This window comes from Danio rerio, chromosome 21 (assembly GCF_052040795.2).
Source record: "Danio rerio strain M-AB ecotype USA chromosome 21, GRCz13ab, whole genome shotgun sequence".
In the NCBI taxonomy this organism is placed as follows: Eukaryota; Metazoa; Chordata; class Actinopteri; order Cypriniformes; family Danionidae; genus Danio; species Danio rerio.
In genome coordinates this window covers 12,095,767-12,119,300 of record NC_141041.1, presented here as the reverse complement: position 1 = coordinate 12,119,300, position 23,534 = coordinate 12,095,767, and the positions used below count along the sequence as shown (strand labels likewise).

Sequence of the window (23,534 nt, the reverse complement as noted above, 5' to 3'; positions counted from 1 at the left end):
AGTTCTTCACTCTCTGTTTGTGATGTTGAAATCTTGCATCACAGTGTTGAATTGAGCAGCTGTTGTGTGTATCAAGTTTTAATTTACTCATCAGCATTTGCGTGTTGATGAAGCGAGCAGGGCTGTTTTCTGCCCCCTCTTTGTGAATTCGTATCAGTTAACGCTACGCAAAACTCCGGTAAGGGCAGCTGTCCGTTTGCTTATCGTGACGCTCGCCAAAGTGTCATCATTGCCAAAAAGAAGTTTAACCTCTCAAACAGCCATGACTTCATAGTTTCCTTCTGTTCTATTGCTCTAAATCTGTGTCTTAAAGGAAGCTACCTCTTCCTTTGTTTTTATAGTGCATTGTTCTGGTTCTGTGTGCACCTTGCAGAACCCTTAAAAAACTGAAAAGTTTTATGCAACACTATTGATTACTTCATGAAAATGATATGGATGTATTCTGTCATGTTTTGTTTGTAAATCTAGCTGTGAAATATTATTAATGTTGGTGGGTATTACTTTGCACAAACAACTCTGGATTCTAGATTCTAGTATTGCATGCGTGTGTGCAGGTAGGTAGGTAGATGGATGGATGGATAGATAGGTGATGGATGGATGGATGGACGGACGGATGGACAGACAGATATTTTTAATTGCATAATAAAATTAGCACTGGGCAAAAATTTATCATGATTATTCACATTCAAAATATAAACGTTTGTTTTGACATAATATGACGTATATTTATTATATATAATACACAGAAGCATGTATAATTTGTTGTTATATTGTATTTATATAATTTGATGAAAATATAGTTCGTATAATATATATAGAAATTTGTATAATTTTTTTTTGTTTATGTAACTATCATTGGCGATTTGTATATATTTAGAAAATGTAATATTTTGAAGTATTATTTTTAAATATGAATTATACAGATGAAGTCAGAATTATTCGCCCAGCTTTGAATTGTTTTTTTTTTCTTTTTTAAATATTTCTTAAATGATGTTTAACAGAGCAAGGAAATTTTTAGAATATGTCAGGTAGTATATTTTTCTGGAGAAAGTCTTATTTGTTTTATTTCGGCTAGAAAGCAGTTTTTAATTTTAACATTTTAATTTAATTTAATATTTTTCCATAATATTTTTTACTCATTTGTTTTTCTAAATTATATAATTTGTTTTATTTTATTTTAATATATATTATTTGTGAGGCTGTAAACTTGTGTAATTAAAATTTTAGCAGTTTAATTATTTTTATAGTTTTTTAGTGAATCGAAAATATTTTCAGTGGTAATCAACAACAGGCTCCTTATGCCATATAAAAGAAGTCATATATGTGATAATGGGCCTCAGAGAGAGCTGATGGCTTTGAAGAAACACTTTGCTAATGGAATAAACAATGGCTTTTGTGGCTAATCTGCAGATGTTGGGGAAGAAGTGTCTTCTGTTTGCTCTCTTAGCAATTATTGCTAATTACAGCATCACACTTCTGTATAAAAGAAAAAGAAACCGTGTTGCTAAAAGAAAAGAAATAGATGGTACTTTCTGATGTGGTTCTGATTGTGGTTCTGCCATAGCAAAAGCTGAACATTTAAATGAAAATATATCAGCTCTTAAGTGAAAAATCACACACTTTGACCACCACACATAAGCTTTGCAGACTGTCACAGAAGGTGATTTTCTTACTATATACTTACTATGTAAAGAAAAAAAGTAGTGAAATGAAAGTGGTGTCTTGTATTTGATTTATACTGATTTATATACATTATATTAATTTATAGATTTTTTTATTATGTGTTCAAAGTGTTTATTGTATGTATACTATACATTACTGTAATTTAAATCAATTAATCTTTATTTCTATAGTGATTTTACAATGCAGATTGCCAAAGCAGCTTAATATGGAAGTTTTAGGAAATTGAAACTGTGTCAGTCCAGTTTTCAGAGTTGAATTTCAGAATTAATCATTTAATAATATAATATAATATAATATAATATAATATAATATAATATAATATAATATAATATAATAAAATAATATAATAAAATAATATAATATAATAATATAATAAATTATACAATACAATAAAATAATATAATATGATATAAAATAATATAATATAAAATAATATAATTAATATAATAAAATAAAATATAAAATAATATAATATAATATGATATAAAATAATATAATATAAAATAATATAATTAATATAATAAAATAAAATATAAAATAATATAATATAATATGATATAAAATAATATAATATAAAATAATATAATTAATATAATAAAATAAAATATAAAATAATATCATATAAAATAATATAATTAATATAATATAATGTTGCATAGTACAATCCAATTTTAATACTATTAAGACAATACGCTACTTAAGAGTCGACCATGTAAACAGAGATTTTTGATTATTTAATCAGATTAAGGTCATAATCCAACTAAAGAGAAATCGAATTAAGACGTGGACTATACCAATTTAATTATTGAAGTGCAGTACAGACACGCCTTAATCAAACTTTTACAATCACTTCGCTGCGTTGGTCCACACACACATACACGGCTGTTTGAGACTATTCTTTTCACCTACCGAGTTAGTTAAGACCACACACTGAGAAATGCTGAGGGGTTTTTCTCCATTCAGCATTCAAAAAGCAACTCATGTAAACACCTTAATCATGTTATTGTCTTAATTAGATTAAGGCAAATGATTCGATTACTGGTGTCCATGTAAACGTAGCTATTGTTACACACGTTCCATGTGCTTTATGCAGTAATTGTAGTTAATTATGCGTAATTACATGCAACCAACTCTAGACCTAACCCATACGCTAATGCCAGTAAACAATCAAACTACTTGCTCTGCAAACAATTGTCTTTATGACAATGCATACAAATAATATAAAAATAAACAAGTTTGTCTGGAAACATACTGTAACAAGCTGTTTTTATAGCTGACAAATCAATGGAAGTAAATGAGACCGGAAGTCTTGAGCCATAAACGTTTGTCAAAAGAATGTCAACAGTAATACATGCAGTTAATTAATATTACTCAGTCATCAGACTAATAGTTACACTCTGAAACCACAGCCCATATGCTCATGCTCATTGAGCAAGGTCATACACAACACACAAAAAAAAAGTCAAATGAATGAGGAGGCATGTGGATATAACACAATCTAAATTAATAATTTTAGCATGCCAAAGTCAAATTCATGCATATAAAATCTGTTTTCCCAACTACAAAATTGTGACTAGTTAAAATGGCGAGTGGCTATTATTGTTGAAAAACTACTAGCCACAGTGACCGGTGTTTATGTAAACGTTTATGTCGAGGCCTGGTGAAGTTTATTAAACCCAAATATAGGCTGAAATGATCATGTTCATGTAAGCTGAGAAGTACAGTTGAAGTCAAAATTATTAGCCCCCATGTTTATTTTTCCCCAATTTTTGTTTAGCAGAGAGATTTTTTTCAACACATTTCTAAACATAATAATTTTAATAACTCATTTCTAAGAACTGATTTATTTTATATTTGCCATGATGATAGTAAATAATATTTAACAGGGCTCGAAATTAACTTTTTTACTTTAAATATTTAGGAGCACTAGGAAAAATGAAGGAGCACCAGAAAAAAATTAGGAGCACCCACCAAAAATGAATGAGCACCGCTGCAAACTGTATATTAAGGGATTTATTGTATTTGAAAACAACATCCATTAGGACTAACAAAAACCAGAAACAACTATCTAACTAATGCTGTGATGACTTAATATATGCGCAATAATTCCTAAATGAATGTCTAATAAATATAAAATATTAAAGATGACGATTATGACAATAATACTAACAATGAACTACATTTCTCATAATCATGCTGCCCTGAATGTGTTTGAGTGTGAGTTATCTGCTTTATAAAGTCATACTGTTACTTTATGAAGAAAAAAAATATGGTTTGCATCAAACACAAATAAAAAATATTTATTTTGTACTATTGTTTTTATAAGCATGTCAATTTAATAAATACTATTTCTGCTACAAAACAACCGAAAGATTAAAATAAAACATTTAATTTAAGGCTGAAAGCTGCAAAGCAGTCATCAGTGATTAAATAGAAACAAAATATACATCTCAAGAAAGAATGGACAAAAGAAAAGACGAAAAGTCTCACTTTTAAAATGTTTCGGTTTTGGTTTGTGTCATTTTAATTCTCAGTCTCGTTATGAGCTGATCTTCATTTCTCTGTGTTTGTGGAAAAAAGCAGGCGAGTCAGCCGACCCGATATATGAGGGGGGCAGAGCAGGATTTTCTCTGACCACTGGCGCAATACTGTTCTTTATTATAAGCCGCATCAGTTTAAACTCAGTAAAGGCGAGCTTCTTTAACGATGATGTGTACAGTATTAGATTTTACATTTAGTGGACATTTGGGCTGAACACAGTGAATGCAATGCATCGAAATTCGGTGTACTTTTTACAGGTCGCACTACAACCATTACATGCAGTCGCACAAATGCTCCCAAATATATTATGAGGTCGTATAGCTTAAATTTCGGGCGCATATGCGAGCAAAATGATCGCAATTTCAAGCCCTGTTTGACTAGATATTTTTAAGACACTTTTATACAGCTTAAAGTGACATTTAAAGGCTTAACTTGGTTAATTAGGTTAACTAGGCAGGTTAGGGTAGTAAGGCAAGTTATTGTATAACGATGGTTTGTTCTGTAGACTATCAAAATATATATATCTTAAAGGGGCTAATAATTTTGACCTTAAAATGATTTTAAAAAATTTGAAACTGCTTTTATTCTAGCCGAAATTAAACAAATAAGAAAAAATATTATCAGGCATACTGTGAAAATGTCCTTGCTCTGTGAAACATCATTTGGGAAATATTTAAAAAAGAAAACAATATTCAAAGGGGGGCTAATAATTCTGACTTAAACTGTATATATAGAAGAATGAGGGATTTTGGTGGAGCACCCGCTTTAAAGTAATCTAAAAATAACCTTTTTAAAGTTATACGTCTTTGAATTTTGATTTTGTCATGAGGTTGAGAGCTGAATCTTTGTAGTTTGTGTTCAGTGTTATTAACGCTCTGGGAGCACAGTCACACACTCCTTGTTCTCGTCACATTGTTTCTGCTAGTTTAGCTTTTAAGAAGAGAAGAATAAGCAGAATTCATACAGCAGACAACAGCTTATGTCTAATCACATGACAGCCGCTCCATTTTCCACATTTAAGTCTTGTTGAGGATCGGGTAAACATTTCACAAAGTTTTCAAAGTTTATATAGGTTGCATTTATAAATGATCCGGGTCTCACAGGGCCGTGTGCGTTTTAATTAAAGTGTGGAAAGAGAAACATTTGTTTTGAGAGAAAAGAAAACGAGTGAGCGGGAAAGGGGTGAAATGGAGGTGAAATCCTTTGAGTTGTGCGCTAATTAAAATTTTAGCAGGATTAAATAACAGCGTGGCGTCTCATTACAACTCTCTGCTCCTTCCAAATCTTTTACTTTATTTGACATTTCCAATTCGTAAGAGACTGTTTTACACAGAATTAAAAGTAACAAGTCTTACTGTATGTGGCACAAGTATATTTTGGACAATAGCCAAAAAATGCCATTGATATTTTTTCCCCAATTTCTGTTTAACGAAGAGATGATTTTTTAACACATTTCTAAACATAATAATAGTTTTAATAACTCCTTTCTAATAACTGATTTATTTTATCTTTGCTCTGATGACAGCACATAATATTGGACTAGATATTTTTCAAGACACTTCTATACAGCTTAAAGTGACATTTAAAGGCTTAACTAGGTTATCTATGTCCAGTGGTGGAAAGAGCACTGAAAAATCATACTTAAGTAAAAGTAAAATTACTTGCTTAAAAATGTAGTGCAAGTAGAGTAAAAGAATTTGCTGTAAATATTACTCAAAGTAAGAATAAAAAAGTAGACCTTTCAAAAGTACTCAAGAGTAGTGAGTATTACGCTGTAAAAACCTGATGCACTTACATTTAATTAGTGGATGTGTTTAAACGTAACATTCTGTAGTGCATTTAGTTATTGCCCAGCACACAACGTCATAAGATGTTAATATTAGGTTAGATTTAGGTTGGATGTTGGATGACCAAAATTCTAGCCAGCGTCTAAGGACAACGTTATTTTGATCTTGGTCTTGATCTTGAACGTTGATATTTGGTTGATTTTAGGTTGTGTTGGAAAGTGACCAAAATCCAGCGTCAAGCCAACATATTAAATCATATTGATGTCAAAAACTGACATTTATTTGTCAGGTATGGCAACCAAAATCTAATGTCTGATAGACGTCTTAGTGTTAACGTCCACACAACGTCAAGCTGTAACATTATTAGACATTGATATTTGGTTGATTTTAAGTTGGATGTTGGACATTGATGTCGGCCTGATGTTGAGCTCTGACATCAAACCAATTTTCATTTCCAAGCAAAACACAACATCCCCACATGGTTAAGGTACAACGTCATGTTGACGTCTTGTTCCTGCTGAGTGTTTAAGACTATTTCGGTCATCATAGAGTAAACATCCTTCACCTTCTTATCAGTGAAATGCATCTAAACAGTCTCTTTGTCAGGAGTGTCCAAACTCGGTTCTGGAGGGCCGTTGTTCTGGAGAGTTTATCTCCAACTCGCTTCAACATACCTGCCAGGAGGTTTCTAGTATTTCTAGTAAGAGCTTTATTAACCGGTTCAGGTGTGTTTGATTAGGGTTGGAGCAAAACTCTCAAGGACACCGGCCCTCCAGGACCGAGTTTGGACCCCCTGCTCTAAGTCAGTGTGTGTAAAGAATTTAGACATCTTGGACACTTTTAATGCTTCCAAACAGTTTACTGCAATTATAAATCAGTCATTCATTATAATGCGATTTATCTTCTGTGTGCAATTATAAAGTAGTCACTGCAGTTTGAAGGAAAGTAGTAGAGTAAAAGTACCAATACTGCACTAAAATGAAAAGAGAGAAATCATGCCATGAAGTCAAATTATGACTTAGAAAACAGAAATTACTTTGTAAAACATTGACATTAAGACGCACCAAGTCAAAATTATAACTTTGTTTATATTGTACTGATGATTTTCTAAGTCAAAATCATCATTTGTAAAGTGGAAATCACAACATAAAGTCAAAATTATGAACTAGCAGGTCAAAATTATGCGAAAGGCGAATTTTTATTAAGAAAAATGATTACTAGAAAAATAAGTCATTATTATGAGAAAGTCTAATCTTAATTTTGACTATCTCAGAGTTTTTGCTTGCTTAGTCTTAATTTTATTTTTACATTTTATATTGTAATTTCACCTTTTAAGGCATAATTTTGTATTTCTTCTTACTTTTGTAGAAATCAATAGGTACAGATCCTGCTCCATGAAGGTCCAAATACATACAAACTCAAGTTTTTATTAGTAGTGTGCATTACGAAGTACTTCATTTAGATATTTTAAAGGCAATTTTCACAGTATTTACATTTTTTTCAATGCTTTGATTCCTTATTTTTAAATAATTGTCCCTGCAGGGTTTAGTTCCAACTTGCCTCAACACACCTGCCTGGATGTTTTAAGCATACCAAGTAAGAGCTTGATTAGCTTGTTCAGGTGTGTTTGCTTAGGGTTGGAGGTAAAATCTGCAAGACACCGGCCCTCCAGGAACAAGTTTGGTGATCACTGTCCTATTGTAATGAACTATTAGAGCAGGGGTGCCCAAACTCGGTCCTAGAGGGCCAGTGTCCTACAGAACTTAGCTCCAACTTCAACACACCTGACAAAATGTTTCTAGTATACATATGAAGAGCTTGATTAGCTTCTTCAGGTGTGGTTGATTAAGGTTGGCGCTAAACTTTCCAGGACACCGGCCCTCTAGGACCGAGTTTGGTCACCCCTGATATAGTGTCCATAAATAAAAAAAAATGGACACTTATGACTGGTTTTGTGGTTCAGGGTCACAATTAATGACACAAAAAGTCATAATAATAGTGTAAGTCAATAATGGAGTCTGATAAACAGGAATTATTAACGTTGACCCTCGTTTCTGGTTGCAGGGAGCCAATAACGTCCCTATACGGCGAGCCGTAAAGGACACATTCTCCAACCCTCAGTCTCCACAGCCTTCGCCCTACAGCTCACCTAAAACCCAGCATAAAGCCAACCAGAGCTTCCTGCCACCGGGATGGGAAATGAGGATCGCACCCAACGGACGGCCGTTCTTCATCGACCACAACAGCAGAACCACCACATGGGTAAGAAACACTGCTCTACTGATGCACACAAATGATGTCATGTAATATATACACCTGTTTTAAAGGTACGGTTCCATATGTTTGCAGAACTTAAAGATCCAGTAAAGTTAAAATAAAGTTTTTTAGATGTTAGTTTCAGTATTTTAGTCTTCCATGATGTCTATTAGCTAGTGTCAGTTAAAACAGTGGCAAAATTCTCAATTTATTAAATATAAAACTGATATAAATTTGTAAGGCTTGCAGTGTCATTTCCGTGTAATTTGATTAACGATTTGTTTCACGTCACCTCATACTTAAGTTTCTCATCAAATCTTGACCAATCAAATGCTCTCTAGTATCTGACATGCCCCGCCCCCTTCAAGAAGCTTCTCATTTGCTTTTCATTTGATGCGTTTGAGCTGAACCACTCACTGGCAGAGCTGTGATAAAACAATACGCTATTGGCTGTTTTTTTTTTATAAAGGGGAGGAGATACTCTATATCCCACCCTCTCTTTGTTTGTTTTATTTGAGACTGTGAAACACTAAATAAAAATGCACATTTTAAAGCACTTCATGGCACCTTTATGAATAAAAAATCTATCTCAGCTTATGCTTTAAACTACATGTGGAATTCTACTGAAAGGGATTGTTTACCCAAAAAAGAACATTTGGCCTTTTTTTTTCTTTTACTGATCCTCCACAAAAGAAGACATTTTAAAGAATGTTGTATACCAGCAGCCACTGACTTCCATAGGAAAAAAATACAATGGAAGACAATGACTATCAGTGTTTCTTTAAAAGAAATTATAAAGTAAAGTTCTTTTGTGCTTCAAGCGAATAATTAAACTTGTTTGTAAGGTAAGAATGGGGGGAAAAAAGTACATTTTTTGGGGTAAACCATCTCTATAATATGTTACTTTAATGTATTAAAGGCAAACCATAAACTGATGTTACAAAATGTTCATAAAGATATCAAAACAATAATTGTGTAAGATAATCGTGTTTTACTTTGGATTTTATTCATAGAAATTTGGTCATGGAGTCTCACACATAAAATAAGAAGCAGCTTCTATTCATGCAAAGAATTTACATTTTTGGTCTCTTTATGAACATTTTGATGAATCAATGCTTGGGTGAAGAAACCTTTAGTTGTTGGACTGACATCTCTCAGACTGATTTATAAGATGTATATATTAAACATTATTTGTGTTCAGAAGATGTCTCAAAAGTGCTCTATATTTTGTGTGGCTGGAGCAAAGCAGCTCTTTATGTTTTGGAACTGAGCTACGGTGTTTCATTTGCTGACATAACTATGGTTTATGCACAGCTGTGAACTCTGCTATCATCTATTTATATCCCATTAAGCATTTGTTTACTATGATACAAATACCATCCACAGTGTGACCTGTAGTTTGACTGCTCTGCTTTTTTCTCAAAACAGTCAGACAGCATCAACCTGCTGCTGCAGTGTTTAATTGTATTGTACTATATTATTCGAACTAAAAGAACAAACTCATATTATATTATATTAAATTAATTCATATTATATTGTTTTATGTTATATTATATAAATAGATTATATTAAATGTATTTTTATTATTTTATATTATATTAAATTAATTCATATTCTATTCTATAATTTATACTATATTATATTTTATTATATTAATTATTTTATTTTTAATATATATATATATATATATATATATATATATATATATATATATATATATATATATATATATATATATATAAACATATATAACATATATTATTTTAGATCATAGTAAATGTTATATTATTTTTTATTATGGTATTTCTAATTATTTTATATATTTTATTTTTATATATTATATATCATATTATATTGTATTATTTTTATTATATTATAGTATATTTTTTATCATTTTATTTTATTTTACTTTGCATCAGCTACTTGGCCACGACAGCATTTGTCCTGTTGATTTCAATTTACCTGCATTAAGATTCATGCACGGTATTTGAGAAGCCCAGTCTTTCACAGATTCACACACAGACACGGTCTTGCTCACAATTGCACACTTCAGTGGTCCGTAACTGGAGGGAGGCCCTGACTGCTATGTGTGCTTGTGCTTGTGTGTGTGAGAAACACTCAGAGTCAGTGCACCACCTGCTGTCTAACAGAGGTATTGCAGCTTCCCTTCAATGGCCTCATTTCTACAGCACAGACGCACCTTTGTCCATTTCTCATATCTGTTGCGTTCTCCTTAGAGCTTCTTTAATTCAGCAAGATTATGTTTTTCACTTCTTTGCTTGATTGAAAATAGTACAATTCGATTTTACAAATGACACCTTGATTAAATCAGCCTTTACTAACTGATGAGTGAACATGTTGACAACTTTGAAGTTAGCTTGACAGACGCAAGAATGGGCATGCTGTTAGCATGTTTCTGGTATGTTAGCATTATCTTAGTCTCAATTATCATGTTGCTAACATGTTTTTAACATGAATAAGCATGCTGTTAGCTAAATCTAACATTTGTATGTTACTAGCATGTTTAAAAATGAATTTGTTAAAAATGTTAGGAAAAGTTATCATATTGCTAATATGTTTAATATGAATTAGCACATTGCTAAAAGTGTAAATCTTTCTAACATGAATTAACATGTGGCCAGTAGCCTATGTTTCTAGTATGAATAAGAATGTTTCCAAATTAAAATTTAAATGTTATGTTTCTAGAATCAATTAGCATGTTGCTAACATGTTTAGCATGAACCAGCATGTTGTTAGCAAGATTCACACATTTATAATTTGTTAGTTGCATGGTTTTAATAATACATTTGTTGAAAATGTTAGGAAAAGTTATCATATTGCTAACATGTTTAACAAGAATTAGCACATTGCTAGTAGTGTATGTTTCTAACATGAATTAACATGTGGCCAGTAGCCTTTGTGTCAAGTGTGAATAAGCATGTTTTTATATTAAAATGTAAATGTTATGTTTCTAGAATGAATTAGCATGTTGCTAACATGTTTAAAGCATGATAAGTGTATTTTTAGGAAAAGTTATCATATTTCTAACAAGTTTTTAACATGAATTAGCACAATGCTAGTATGTTTTCAACATGCATTATTTTTGACTCCTTAACAAAAGTCAGTGATAATTTTTCCAAGTCATTTTTTAAAGAAAACTGTAAGTTGAATAAAAGATAAAACTAGTTCAATGTTTCCTAACTGATGGGTATACATGTTGACAACTTTGATGTTAGCTTGACAGTACACATGCTGTTGTACTGTTCAGAGGACATCCTGGGCTTTCTAGTGATATGTCATTTGATTGGCTGGCATGCTATTAACCACTTCTTACACTACATCCAAAATGGCTAACATACAAAAAAGCACATTTAATGGGAAGGAGAGAGGCATGTAAATTTTAGCTTTTTAAATGTTTTTTTTACTATTATTATTACATACTGTATATGTTTGTTTATTAAAGTGTCAGGAACAATATATTTAGCTTTCAAAGCTGCTAAATTGTTTATGTTTCAAAATATCATTTTTTAAATGTCCACAATAGTGAACACATGGACCATCTTAATGTTATTAATGACAGCATGTTGTAGGAGACAGAACTGAAGCAGAGAGGATTCTTTATAAGATAGTTGAGGGAGACTCTGATTTACAGTCTGACAATTAGACAATTAGAGACAATTAGAGAATGACGATCAGTTTTAAATCACTTTTATGTTAAATTTGTTTTGGATTAACATCAGTTTTTTCTTTTTTCTTCTTTTTTTGAGGCTCTCTTTCAGGCTAAACTGTTTCAGGAATCTTAATACAAAAGGAAAAAATGGCTTTTGTTTTGTTGTTGTTACATTAATATTGGATTATTATCCCTTTACAGCCATATCCTGTACAGTTTTGTTGGCGGTCGTTTCGAACTAAAATGGTCCTGTGGTCCACTGCATTGGACATGGTGTAAAATTAAAAATAAAAACAAAAAGTAAAAACTCTAAATTGTAGATTTTTTTTAATCAAAGGATGTTGGAAATCACAGAAAAAAAAAAATTGGTTCTCAGGAGGATATTGTTAGGAAAAGTTATCATATGCTAACATGTTTTTAACATGAATTATCACAATGCTAATATGTAACATGTAGTAGCATGTGACCAGTATGTGTTGTGAATAAACATGCTTCTAAAAAATAACGTAATGATCTTAGCATGTTGTTAGCATGCAATAGCCCTTTTTTTAGAAAACTGGGTAGATGAAGGTTGGTTTAGGTTGAATGCTGTGTAAAATGTAATGTTTGAAAGTGTTCACCCCTTAATGCAAGTCAAATACACTTCAACACTTATTTTGTATGTTTATTTTAGTAAACTGTAGGTTGAATAAAAGATTGAACTAGAACTTCAGATTAGCTTGAAGGCTTGATGTGTGTTTGGTGGTTGTAGTTTTGTCAAGCCAAATTAATTGTTGCATAATCTCCTCACAGAGACATGAAAGAAGCACAATTATTCCATCAATAATTCCTTTTTGTCTGAACTGCATTTTGGCAGTGGACATTAGATGCAATTTACTGCTAAATGAGGAAAAAAAAAACTTCTGGGAAAAGAACCTGAGTGTGTATCTCTTTCTTCCTCTGTCTTTTCAGGAGGATCCCCGCTTGAAGTATCCCGTTCACATGAGGACAAAAGCGTCTCTAGACCCGGGCGACCTCGGCCCACTTCCTGTGAGTATGAAAAGAGCAATATTACCCACAATCCCCAGCGCTTTCAACAGCCTCGCCTGACATGTGTCCTTGTTTGTGGCACGATCATGAAAGCCGCAGTCATATCACACGAGGATCACCAAACTAATTCAATCTGCAAAGCAAAAAAAAAAAAAACAGGATTAAGTCTGACAATTGGAGTGGAAAACAGCCGTGACTAATGACACAACATTTGTTGGTTTCAAAGATGTCTTTGTTGATAATACAGCGTCTTCAAGCTGATAGTGATGTATCATTGATGCACAGAACAATGCTGCAATAATCTGATAGTCGATTAACTCATCTGTTTACCAATAATGCTGTGTAATCGAGAATTACACTAAGATTTGCTCTGATAAGCAGTGGATACGAGCCAAAAATCCACTTTGGAAAGTGTATACTTTGCCAGTTGGCTGGTAACATTGAGAAACTCCAACATAACATTCACAATAACAGTGACGAGCAAAATTTGAATCAGGCATGCAAAACATAAATAAAACAACATATTTATTTGTAGTTTATCTTTATTTTTAAAATACATTATTACATTATTTTCATGTTTTACAAACTTATGTTTTTATGTTTATTTTATTATAATTTTTGGATAGTTTTTATGATTTTATTGATTAAAAAATAAATAAAATTAATGTAGTGGCAAGATATTTTAATGAAATTTAAAAGTACATTTGTAATATAGTTTATTTTTATAAATTAATATTAATATGATTTACGAGTAAATATATATTTTAATGATACTGAAATCTCACATTGGTGAGGCTATTGATGTTTGTAAAATATATTTTTACACATTAAAATCAAAAGTAATGTTATAATGTATTATGATCCTGCATAATATATGACTTACAAAAAACAAAAAAATATATATATTGTGTATAATTTGCTTAACGTTATTAGTCTCTAATCAGAATTATTATCTTTAAAACAAAAATTATTCTTTTAAAATCATTACTTAACATACACTACCTGACAAAAGTCTTGTCGATCATAGTTGTAAGAGCAACAAATAATAACTTGACTTCTAGTCGATCATTTGGAAAAGTGAAAGAAACACTGCAGAAGACCTATTGGAACCTGCATAGACCCAAGATTCTCGGAGAAATCAGTCAAGTTTGGTGAAGGAAAAGTCATAGTTTGGGGTTACATTCAGTATGAGGGCGTACAAGAGGTCTACAGAGTGAATGGCAACATCAAGAGCCTGATGTATTAAGACATTTGTGCTGCCCATTACAATACAAACCACAGGAGAGGGACAATTCTTCTGCAGGATTACATTCCTTCTCATACTTCAGCTCCACATCAAAGTTCCTGAAAGCAAAAATGGTCAAGATGTTCCAGGATAGTCACCAGACATGAACATTATTCAGAATGTCTTGAGTAAGATGAAGTAGGAGGCATTGAAGATGAATCCAAAGAATCTTGATGAACTCTGAGAGTCTTGCAAGAATGCTTTCTTTGCCATTTCAGATGATCAAATTTTATTTTGGTAAAATAAGCGTAATCTATAGGCCTTTGTCTTTTATACAGTATAAGTCACTTCTAATATCAAATGATCTGATTGTCAAGCTAATTATTGCACTTATATAGGGATATCTTTACATTGTGTACAACTAAAACTGAACTAAAAAAATTGAACTATTTGTTTTAATAGTGGCACTAAAATAACACTGCTAAACATTCAAAGATAAAACTGTCCAAATGTTGATTTAATTATTTAAAAAGTTGACTAGTGAGCACTTTATTTATTATTATTATTTTTAGGTGTGTCTGAAATAAGTTTGTTTCTTGACTCATCTTTCTGTAAGCAAGAGTTGATGCAACGTGCATCTTGCATGATGAGATTGTGAAGCAATATTTAATTTTTTCACCTAGGAGAGACTCTTGCAGTCGATGCCGGTGTTTGATAATCACACCTTCTCTTCTCAGGTTTTCAGAAGGAAATGTGTGCCAGCAACTAACCAGCAACCAGGCTCTATATTTGTGCATATTGTCATGCTACATTAAAATAAAACGGCACACAAATAAAATTAAAGTATATTAATATATGCAAAGTCGTGTTTAAAACATTGATCAAATTCTTATCCAGTATCTAAGGATATGGGGTTTTCACTTCAGGACTGCTGCTTTTTACATTTTTATATTTGTTGTGCATTTTCTGTTTAGCTTAAATGGAATTTACCAAAAAATACAATAAATGTTCTTGGTGTTGCTAAATGAAATAGACATGTTTGTTTAATTTATGTAATTTTATTATAATTAGTATATTTATTTTGCTGTATGTAAGATTTAGAATTAGTTATACTCTAATATTTTATGTCAGTGATACCCACCTAAAAAAGTGCAAACATTTTTATTTATTCTTGCTTCATTTAAATGATTAAACAACTATAAACAAACATATTTTTATTTAATTTTAATATATATATATATATATATATATATATATATATATATATATATATATATATATATATATATATATATATATATAAACATTTACACATTTCTTTATTTAAATCTTAAATAAGTGAATGCGTCTAGTTCTGTCTCACGAGCTGCTGGTGTGTGTGTGTGATTTCTCTCTGGTCTTTCGGTGGCGTGGGGGACGTGGTGCGCTCTGCACTGATGCTGTATGTGGCAGAATCTTCCAGAGGAGGTCGGTCCTCTCTCTGCCTGCGTGTTCACCTGCCTGCCCACCAGCCTGACCCTCTCCACCTTCATCATCCTCATGGCTGGCATGAATGACTGTCTCTCTGTTTCCTTCTGTTTTACTCACGCTTTTACTCTTTATAGTCATCTTTGGCAGTCTGTTGTTCTGCTTTTCTTTTTTGCTCTGTTCTTGTTACCCCTTTCATCATTGAGTTCAACTGCCCACTTTTCTAGTGGACTTGGCTCCAGACATGATTTCCACTTTATTTTCTCCAGAGGGATCTCTGCAAATTCTTTAGTAAAGGTTTTAAGCTGTTAACCAACCCACTGAAGCAATGCTTGCATTTTATTTTTTTGTTATTTCTCAGCTGATTTGCTGAATTTAAATAGTAATAAGAATTATAAAATAGGTGATTTCATATTAATCAAAACTGCACAAATGATCAATTATGGAACATTTGACATAAATATTTAATGAAACTCAGTGAAGAAAATATGGCAAACTCAAAAGTTTGTTGGATATATATATATATATATATATATATATATATATATATATATATATATATATATATATATATATATATATATATATAATATATATATATATATATATTATAGATATAAAGAAATGCTACTAATATAAATGGCATAAGTTAAATTGTATTAGAATCATTTTTTTAACATTGAGTATATTGCTGAGAAATTTGCAATGAAATGGTATTTGGTTATGACCCACCAGATGAAATATAATCCAAGAATTCTTGACAGATTTTACTGTCATTGCTCAAGTTCCTAAGCATACACAGCAAGCATGTTTTTTCTGTAAACATAGACACTGAGCTTTCAATGAAAATCTAATAGACATATAAAAATAGTCCAAGAATAGACTAGTCATCAAATATACAGGAATGAATAACTTCACATGTGAAGTCTGTCTAAATCACCCATTAGTCTCTTTTTGCGCTATTTTTAGATGTCTTAGATTTTAACTGACAGCCCAAATTTAGTCTTGTTTTATCTTACTGTATGTTTAGATGTCTGTGAGACAACTTTTAGACTTTTTCAATATTTTTTATATGTATATGAAGACGTTTTTTTAAATGTCTATAAGACGTCCCTTTTAGATGTCTATAAGATGTCCCTTTTAGATGTCTATAAGACGTCACTTTTAGATGTCTATAAGACGTCACTTTTAGATGTCTATAAGACGTCCTTTTAGATGTCTATAAGATGTCCCTTTTAGATGTCTATAAGACGTCACTTTTAGATGTCTATAAGACGTCACTTTTAGATGTCTATAAGACGTCACTATTAGATGTCTATTAGACGTCACTTTTAGATGTCTATAAGACGTCCTTTTAGATGTCAATGAAATGTCCCTTTTAGATGTCTATGAGACTTCTCTTTAGATGTCTATGAGACCTCCTTTTTAGATGTCTATGAGACGTCCCTTTTAGATGTCAATGAAATGTCCCTTTTAGATGTCTATGAGACTTCCCTTTTCAGACTTTCTTTTTAGATGTCTATGCGACTTTCTTTTTAGATGTGTATGAGACCTCCTTTTTAGATGTCTGAGACCTTTTTAGATGCCTATGAGACGTCCCTTTTGGATGTCTATGAGACGTCCCTTTTAGATGTCAATCAGATGTCTATGCAAGATTTCTAGCTGGGTAACCTGAACATTTTGGTATTTTAATATGGTATTTTAACATCCAGAACCCTCTTATTGACCTGTATTTGTCCATTTTACTTTTAAAATTGGTTTATTCCTCCTCCATCTTCCCCTCTTTATGTTTCTCTCTGCACGTTTGTGTGGCTCATCATTTCCTCTCCTCTGCATTCTCCACCCTTGTGCTTCATTCGATGCCAATTTTGGCTGATGCCCATTCAGCACGAGAGCCATGGTGTCTTCAGTGCTGGCTCACAGTCTCTGTCATGAACGAAGTCTAAGTCATGAACGAAGGTCTTGTCCCCTCTCCGGATCCCGTGTGTGGGTGGTAAAACAGCTTCCCTTGGTGTCGTGGGTTATGAGTTGATGTGTATCCCTGGCTGTGATTCATGTCAGGCCTGGCAGCTGCCTGTGATGTTGGTATTGACGTGGGTTTGCAGGGCTCCGAAGCAGAGCGAGTTTGTGTTTGTCAGAGCGAGAGTGAATTGACAAGATCTTTTCTGCATGTCAGTGGATCCCTGTTGTGGAAGCTCTCCCACACTGAACCGAGGACTCTTCATATCTTTCTGTTCCTTCCTCCCGTCATTTTATCCGTTGACAGTTGTTGTGTTGATGTTGCAGTGGTGTGTCAGGTCCGGTGGACTGGTGTTAATGTCTCTCTTTCTCTTTTAATCTCCACAGCCTGGGTGGGAGGAACGAGTGCATGCTGATGGAAGAACCTTTTACATTGATCACAGTAAGGATGGACATATTTTGAAAGGAAAAGCAAAATGCATTTGTTTCTGAGTTAATAGCTCAATTTTCAAATGAGCTTAGAGTTCTGAGTTTCAATCTCAAAGTTCCAAGTTTGTTTCTTAAAGTTTCCAAAATTGAATCTCACAATTCTATGTTCATGCTGTATCAGTTCCAATTTAAATGTCAAAGTTCCTGATTTTTTCATTCATTCATTTTCTTTTCGGGTTAGTCCATTTATTAATCTGGGGTCACCACAGCGGAATAAACCGCAAACTTTTCCAGCATATGTTTTACGCAGCGGATGCCCTTCCAGCTGCAACCCATCTCTAGGAAACATCCATACACACTCATTCACACACACACTCTACGGACTCTACGGAGTGCTTTCCCAATTCACCTGTATTGCATGTCTTTGGACTATGTGGGAAACCAGAGCACCCGGAGGAAACCCACGCGAATGTGGGGAGAACATGCAAACTCCACACAGAAATGCCAACTAACCCAGCCGTGACTCGAATCAGAGACCTTCTTGCTGTGAGGCGATAGTGCTAACCATTGAGCCACTGTATCGCCTCCTGTAATACATATTAGCTCTTAAATATTCTATTAAATCTTCCTGGCTTATGTTGTATGCAAACATTAAAGTAATTTGCATACATATGAGCTCTCAAGTTCCTATTTAGTGTCTGTACTGTAACTGTATGCTGTTCAGTGTGATCAATAGGTATTTAGATATTTAAGGTAACAAGAGTTGTTAGATCGTTTTACTTCTGCCCTCAGTGTTCGTCTCTGTCACAGGTGTGTTCACACACTGCTGAATCTGCTGCTGCGATCAATACACACCTGTTCTGTTTGTCAGCGCCACACAGTCACAATTGACCTCTAGTGCTTGTCAGATTCAATAACGTACACAGAGCTTTCCGTTGAAGCATCACTCTGTACTTTTATTCAGATTGCTTTAAAATAAGCACATACTTTATACAGTAAGCAGTTGCAGTCAGAAGTATTAGCTCTCCTGAATTATTAGCCCCCCTGTTTATGTTTCTCCCCACTTTCTGTTTAACAGATGGAATATGTTATCAACACATTTCTAAACATAATAACTTTAATAACAGATTTTTTTTATCCTTGCCATGATGACAGTAAAAAAATATTTGACTAGATATTTTTAAGATACTGTTTTTCTGTTCAAAGTGACATTTAAAGGCGGAACTAGGTTAAATAGGCCAGTTAGGGTAATTAGTTTGTTCAGTAGACAATCTGAAAAATACATATATAGCTTAAGGGGCTTATAATATTGATCTTAAATGGTTATTAAAAAATTTAAACCAGCTTTATTCTAACTGAAAATAAAACAAATAAGAGATAAATAAAAAATAATGTGATGAATTCCTTGCTTGGTTAAACATAATTTGGGAAGTAATTGAAAAAGAAAAAAACAATTCACAGGAGGGCTAATCATTTTGACTTCATCTGTATATGTATATGAGCTAATAAAGTTCCTCTTCTCCTTCTCAGACAACAAAAAAACACAGTGGGAAGACCCTCGTCTCCAGAGTCCTGCCATAACTGGACCCGTAAGTGTTTTTCTCTTATTTTGCAGTCACAATCTGTCTCTTTCTGTATATGTGAAAAATATGTGGACAAAAATAAATGGATAGATTTTTGCTTGCTTGCTATTAAATTAAGCTGAGAAAAAAACTACTTGAATTAAAATTAGCTTGTGAAATGTGTATTTTAATATAATAATATAGTACATTTGTAGTTTTTGCATAATTTGTTAAAAAACATTTTAACCCAACGTTTTATTTTTTAAAACCATTTTTCCTGAATTACAGTTACAGAAGTAATTTAATATTTTTTTTAAATCATAAATTAAATTAAAAGAACAATTAAATTAACTTAAATTAACATGAGCTTGTGAAATGTGTATTGTATTATAAAAAATATAGTAAATTTGTAGTTTTTGCATTATTTTTAAATCATTTTTTTCTGAATTACAGTTGCAAAAGTTGTAGAGATGATTTTTATTTGAAATGTTTTTTTATTTGGACAAACATATATAAAAATAAATAGCTAAGTTTTGCTTGCTAATTAATTTAGTTGAGAAAAAAATAAAACCACTTAATTTAAAATTAGTTTATGAAATGTGTATTTTATAATAATAATAATAATGTAAATTTGTAGTTTTTGCATTATTTAAAAAAAAAAAAAATTCTGAATTATGGTTGTAAAAGTAATGCCATGTTTTTTAATTACATTTTTTTAAGACAAATTAAATGACAAAACAAATCATTTTTAGTTGGTTTTATTATTGTTTTGATCAGGTATGTGATTTTTCTATATAAATAAAGATTTCTGTATTATCCAAGCTTAATAGAGTGACTCCTGTAATTCGAAGTGGGCAGAGTGATAGCGACTTAAAATGGCAGCGGGGGGGCACAGTTGGTGCATAATCTCAAAGTTGCGGGGGTAAATGGGGTGAATGAGGGGCACTTTCAGATTGAAAGGGCCCTTTTTCGCTAAAGAAATAGTTTTTTTTATCGCATTGGATTTGAGAGTCTACTAAATTACAGGAACAATTACAATCTGTGGAAACAAGAAGTGGTGCCATCTAGCGGTGGTGTGTGGCTCTGTCCTGAAACCCAGAAAATGTACAAAGTATAAACCTATTAAAGATTACTTTCATTGTGATCTTTTCAAAACTCCAGTGTGATTTTTGTTTATTTTGCTGATCCACTGATATGTTTAAAGTATTGATTATTTATCTTTTTGTCTTCCGCTAGGCGGTGCCGTATTCAAGAGAATTCAAGCAGAAATACGACTACTTCAGGAAGAAGTTAAAGAAACCGGTAAGAAACGGTGACACAGTGAGCTCTTTCTGTCACATGCTGTATTCCTGGGCACACTAATTTATTCTGCGTCAGATCCTTGTCGAGGAGTGAAGAGCATTTTTGTTTTTTTTTCAGTGGGGTGTTAAGTTGTTCTTCACACCACAGAAATGCAGCCGTTTACTGCGCTGTGATTGATTCAGACATTCGTTTTAAGCCGTTAGAGAGCTTCAGGTTATTATTTAGTCATTCTGAATATTTGATGATGTTCTCTTTGTGTCCCGCCTGCAGGCAGATATCCCCAACCGCTTTGAGATGAAGCTGCACAGGAATAACATCTTTGAGGAGTCCTACAGACGAATCATGTCCCTCAAGAGACCTGACAGCCTGAAGGCCCGTCTGTGGATTGAGTTTGAGTCAGAGAAGGGTCTGGATTATGGCGGTGTGGCCCGAGAATGGTTCTTCCTGCTCTCTAAGGAGATGTTCAACCCTTATTATGGGCTGTTCGAGTACTCGGCCACGTAAGTGTCTGCATGTTTGTGTTGTCCAGTTTCAACTTAGTTAGCAAATGACTATCTGCCTCCACTAGTATACCGTAAAGGTGCTGTTTGTAAGTTTTTGACTCTTCTAAATCATAGAAATATCATAATACTGTATGTTTGGAGAAATTTAAGAAACATGCTAAGTGAACATGCCTTCACTTTTCAAAACAATGCTGAAGTCAAGTATTCTACTTTAAAAATGTGTGTTACGTGCAGGAAAGTCTGTCTTTGTTTTGGTCTCTATATTCAGCCCACTGTAAGTTTACCAAATTATATTTCAGCGCCCGGGTTGCCTTTGTTGAAAACCTCTGTATTTAATTTCAGTCTTGAATGCTGTTTCAATGTAAATGAATGCGACTTCTGCAGGACACTAGCAGCATCCGAAATGAGACGCAGATTCATAGTTCCACATTATGTTGTTTTTAATTAGCAAGTAATATAAATATTTAAAATGTAAACATTAGATGAGTAGTATCAATTGTAACACCATGTCCTAACAACACGCAATGTAACAAGATACCAGTTTGACTGTCTGCACCAGATGCAACATGACAGAAACATTTAAATACTGCCATTCAGAAGCACAGAATAGTGCATTCACTGCACTCCAACCAAATAGTATTTTTAAAAATCTTATTAATTCATATTAAATCTCTTTAATCATTAGAAGTACATGCATGCTGAAGGAATATTTGTTGGTTTACACTGTCGCATTAAATTTCAAATATATTTATTTTACTTTTAAGATCTGAAGTGAACTATCTGCTTCTGTTTTCAGTATGGAAATAAATGTTAAAAGGAACATTTTGCATAAAAAATACCCAGTCACATTGAGACTATTTGGCACTAAAAAAAGCACATAATTAATACCCGAGGTGATCATTGTCATAATAGTTTATGCTGCTGTTCAGCCGCAAAATATATAAATCATTTCTTGAACATGGTAAAGATTCTATTTTTCACCTCACTCGCTTGTCGTTGTGTGCTGTTGCATGTAGTGTAGGCTCGCCAGTCAGGCACACTTGGTCATGTTACTGTCTTTAATCTGGCAACCTGTGTTTGCGTGGTGTCCTTGAAGAAGGGTTCGGGTGATGAAGTATTGAATTATGAGTGCAAAACCAAGTTCAACCACAAGGTCTTACCTTTAACTGCACCTTTAAGCTTTCATTCCAGAGGCTTTACTATCTATCTTTGTCTGTCTGTCCGTCCGTCCGTCCATTTTTCTGCACCTTTATTCATCTCTTCATCCATGAGTTTATTTTGTACTCTTTCATTCATCTCTTCATCTATCCATTTATTTTTGTACCCTTTCATCCGTCCATCCATCTTGTTTGTTTGTTCTGTCATTCATTCTTTTGTTTGTTCTATTCTTTTTTCTGTTATTCATTCATTAGTTTTCTCAGTCTGCCTCATTTTATGCGTTTAGCGTTCTACAAATCTGTCATTCTTTCATTTATTTGTCATCTATCTATCTATCTATCTATCTATCCATCCATCCATCAAGTATTTGTTCTATAAGTTTTTTGTTCTGCCAATCATTCTCATTTGTTCTATCGTATGTTTGTTATGTTGTCTGTTCATTCATTCTATTTTTTATTTAAATCTGTGTCTGTCTCATTCTTCCATTTATCAGTCTATCTGTCTTGTGGCTGTGGGTTTGGTCTAATTTTTATCTATTTATCTGTCTGTTTGTCCGTCCGTCTCTATATCTTTCCCTTTGTCTGCCATCCTCTTCATCCACCTTCCTCTGCCTGTCATTTTCCCCGGTGTGCTTTTCATTTTTTCTCAGTGTTGTTCTGCAAGCGTGAGAGCACTGACAGTGTTTGAGATCTGCTCTGTTATCTTGTTAAATCTCCCCCGCTGACACTCATTATTGGCCAGAGCAGCGCCAGCAGCAGCAGCAGCATCATCATCATTCATTCATTTACCGTCTCTCTTCTGTCTGTGCGCAGAGATAACTACACCCTTCAGATCAATCCCAACTCTGGCCTGTGTAATGAGGATCACCTCTCATACTTCAAGTTCATTGGTCGAGTGGCCGGCATGGCTGTTTATCATGGCAAACTCTTGGACGGTATGTTTTCATTTATATCGGTTGTCTAT

General features: G+C 33.0%; 1 protein-coding gene and 1 long non-coding RNA gene across 52 annotated transcripts in view; one reads left to right on the top strand and one right to left on the bottom strand.

The window, feature by feature from the left end:
• nedd4l (NEDD4 like E3 ubiquitin protein ligase) overlaps positions 1-23,534 on the top strand; it is a 152,491-nt gene that overhangs the window by 115,880 nt on the left and 13,077 nt on the right. For all 50 annotated transcript variants that reach the window (XR_015520013.1, XR_015520012.1, XR_015520011.1 and 47 more), the window contains 7 exons: positions 8,076-8,273; positions 12,889-12,966; positions 18,005-18,059; positions 19,577-19,635; positions 20,845-20,910; positions 21,181-21,410; positions 23,384-23,505. Coding sequence is in view for 47 of the 50 variants with exons in the window: in XM_087300874.1 (XP_087157000.1) it covers positions 8,076-8,273; positions 12,889-12,966; positions 18,005-18,059; positions 19,577-19,635; positions 20,845-20,910; positions 21,181-21,410; positions 23,384-23,505 (808 nt within the window). In the remaining 3 variants the exon portion in view is untranslated. The remainder of the gene's footprint in view (positions 1-8,075; positions 8,274-12,888; positions 12,967-18,004; positions 18,060-19,576; positions 19,636-20,844; positions 20,911-21,180; positions 21,411-23,383; positions 23,506-23,534) is intronic.
• LOC141379988 (uncharacterized) overlaps positions 12,249-23,534 on the bottom strand; it is a 32,561-nt gene continuing 21,275 nt past the window's right edge. The window contains exons 3-4 of one of the 2 annotated variants that reach the window (XR_015520050.1): positions 14,243-14,310; positions 12,584-13,099 (exon numbers count right to left, since the gene is read on the bottom strand). This is a non-coding gene — a long non-coding RNA (uncharacterized LOC141379988). Of the gene's footprint in view, positions 13,100-14,242; positions 14,311-23,534 lie in introns of both variants that reach the window. The other variant, XR_015520047.1, reaches the window with a different exon arrangement.